The 3,254-nt window shown below is 38.5% G+C and overlaps 1 protein-coding gene across 1 annotated transcript; it reads right to left on the minus strand.

Moving 5' to 3' along the window:
- Positions 1-1,982: 1,982 nt before the first annotated feature.
- Positions 1,983-2,841, minus strand: LOC148184431 (syncytin-A-like). Its single transcript, XM_088054240.1, is given in 2 exon segments — positions 1,983-2,442; positions 2,444-2,841. Coding segments are annotated over 2 exon segments (858 nt in total).
- Between the last annotated feature and the right edge of the window lie 413 nt (positions 2,842-3,254).

A 3,254-nucleotide genomic window follows, 5' to 3' on the forward strand; every position in this document is an offset into this window, starting at 1 on the left:
TCTACACTACTCAGGATTTCTTACACCTGAGTCTACTTCTGGGGCGGGGGTCTCATTGTTCTTCTGGATATCACAGCCCTCACTCTAGAGAAGTTGCAGACAGTATAGAGGAAGCTTAAGAGCTGAAATACTAGGAAAGTGATATCCTTAACACTCAGGGGAAACTGGATACTCTCAAAAAGGGACATAACAGATTCAAAGGAGAAGAAGGAAAGGAAAGGGTGAAAAGCTTCACCTCTTGTTCTTCTTCTGACAAACTGGGTGTAGTTACCAATAAACCCCCAAAATGTGCTATGGGATTGGGAGGCAGGGTCAGAAGAGTAAACTCTAAGCCAAACATACTTGGCAGAAACTTCAGTACTTTTATGAACTTTTTATAAATTATCAGCGAGCCCAGCACAGTAACTATTCTAATCTGTGTTCTTCTACTGTAAAAGAGGGAAAAGAAAGATATTACAACTTTAAAAAAGTTTAGGGACTAGATTTACATGAAGACCTCCACCCTGAGAGACATTATGCATTTAAACAACATGGCTACTGACTGCTTTATTTCAATACAGAGTACGTACAACCAAAATACATATTTGTAATCAGTACAGGTTTTTCTACTTTCTCAAGCCCCACATTGAGCGCCAAGAACTGTATTTGTCCTAGTTCAGGGCAAATTTGGGAAAGAACCTACAAATGGGGTTCCCCAGGAAAGCAAAATTCAAACTACTCCTCTCTCTAACTGGTTTGGGAAAAAAAGAGATTTCTTTGGAGAGAAGTGGAAAAAAACTGTTTATTTAACAGAAAATTGAATAATATTAAACAATAAAACTTCTCACTGTTCAACAGGATGGCAAATCCCAGAAGAAAAGTCCTTTTCATGTGGTGCAGCTCAGCTCGCTCAGGTTCTTATCAATCCCTCCGGTGCCAGAAAATGCTGAGGCCCAGGCCCTGGTGTGAGGCACAGGTGTGAGCTCCTGGGATTTGCCTGGGTGTTTTTCAGTTCAGAGCAGGTTTGAACATATCTAGGAAAAAGAAAAAAGTATAGGGAACTCCTCTGCTTCAGCTAGCTAAAACAAACTAAAAGCTGAAGAGAAGCTCTGTCCCGCTGTCTCTCCGTGCTGCAGACACCACAGTCCAGCAGCAGGATGTGGGGGAGTGATATTTTCTTTCAACAAAAACTGTGTGCTTCTTCTCCTCTTTCGCTTTCAGAGCCAGTCTTAAAGGTGCAGAACTTAATATATAACATAAACCAGGTGATTGAGGATACCAGTATCATAAAGTCACCCCAGGACACATACTCAAAACAAAATAGTTTATATAGTATTATATCTTTGTCAGACTGGTTATGCAAAACAAACCATTTTGAAAATTACATTTTTAAGCAACATTATTATTGCAAATTACATGTAACAAATTACATTTAAGCAATATTATCACATGTTGCACAAATGTAATACAAGATACACTACAAAATATATATTTTGTTTGTGGTTGAATGCAATTTCTCATTGCCACCAATTGTTTAACTACCACGCCAGAAAGAAAAACAAAGATTCCTGAGAACTGGACTCTGGATTATTGACACAAATAGTCAAAAGAATCACTAAAACTGACAGCAGTTTAACTTCTAATGTACAACTCTGATGAGTTCGGTGTGAGAAAAGCAGCACTCAATATGAGTGATCAGCAAGTCTCATTTATTGGTAAGTCTAAAACCACTTATATAGCATCAATAATTAGGCTCATACATAGTGCAAAAGCAAGCTCATTATTGGATATTTCATTTAAGGACAACTCCACCTAGTTCCACATTCCTGTGATCGCTCATCTATGCTGAATCTACGTTCTTTTGATCACAATGTCCTGTTCTCAGTTAACAGCTATCACTAAGGTCTTTCTGACCTTGCAACATCTCACACCAACTGCACTCTATTGTTGTTTAATTCTTTCTCAGCTAACTGCTGCATGGGAACATGACCTTTGCCAGCTAGCTATTCCTCTATAATTCCCCTGTTTTCTTTTTGTACTAACAAAACTGCAGAAATAGCCTTCTTGATCATGTTTTGCAAGCATTGCAGCAAGCAAGGAATAAACAATAGTATAATCACAATGATCAATATAACAATAATTGCCATTTGTGCCAAATGTTTTAACCATCCTGTGAGACCTTGGGATTGAAACCATTCGTCCAATGGATTTGTTTCCACGGTTAATTTTTTCATATTGTCTTGTAATTGTCGAAGACGAGCATGAATAGACACTGAAAGGTCAGAAAGAATCATGCAACACATCCCATCAAAGTCCTCACATCCATGGCCCTGTGCTAATAACAAAGAATCAGTAGCAGCTCTATTCTGCAAAACAGCATGTCTAATACTGTTCATGTCCAAAAGCAAATCAGACAAAACCTTTGATGTAATATTAACCTGTTTTCCTGTCCAACATGCCATGTAACTGTGTTAAGACTTGGGCACTAGATACTCCAGATGCAAAAATAGATGACACAATTACTGTAGGACGCTCCCAAAGTTCAACCTGATATTTACATTCTGGCCCCAGTTGAAACACACTTCTCTTTGTCCGTAACCTGGTTCTATTGGCTCTTAATAGCTGCTGTATAGTGGGTGCAAACAGTGTCAATTTCCCAAAATCACAAGGACCTCCATAAATGTTTGCCGGCAGTCCTTGCCATGCACGATCTCCACAAATTAAGAAAATCCCAGGTGGTAATTGTAGAGGTATACCGCTAGAATTTACTCTCTGTGACCAATTGCCACAATATGTATTGTTATTTTGCAAATATAACAAACTTTGTGGAGAAATATTTGTACCATTTGGCCGATGAGACATTTTTGCATGATTATTCCCAGCCCAACTGACAAAAGTTAAACAATAATTGCTAGGGGATGAGCCTAACAGTCTTAATTCTTGTGGTTCTGACCCAGTAACATTTAAACCTGTAGCAATGTACCAATTTTGAGCACCAATGGGATTTGCTGGGATTAAACCTGTGTCACAGATATTGATCATGAATTTACCTGATGGAATTTCACATAATGTTTTTTTTGCTTCCTTGGGTGTTTTCCAATTCTTTGTCCATTTTTTAAACCTTGTGACATTGAGTGAATCATCTAAAGGTGCACCCACTAAACAAGTTCAGAAAGGATCTGAAGGGGTAGCCATTGAAAGGCAAAAATTACCCTGTCCAGTTTGATTAGCCCACGTTACCCACATATTTTGTCTCTCATCCATGTCAATCAAAA

This window comes from Pseudopodoces humilis, chromosome 4, assembly GCF_049639895.1.
Source record: "Pseudopodoces humilis isolate 2021_Gansu_Grassland_sample_001 chromosome 4, ASM4963989v1, whole genome shotgun sequence".
Lineage (NCBI taxonomy): Eukaryota > Metazoa > Chordata > Aves > Passeriformes > Paridae > Pseudopodoces > Pseudopodoces humilis.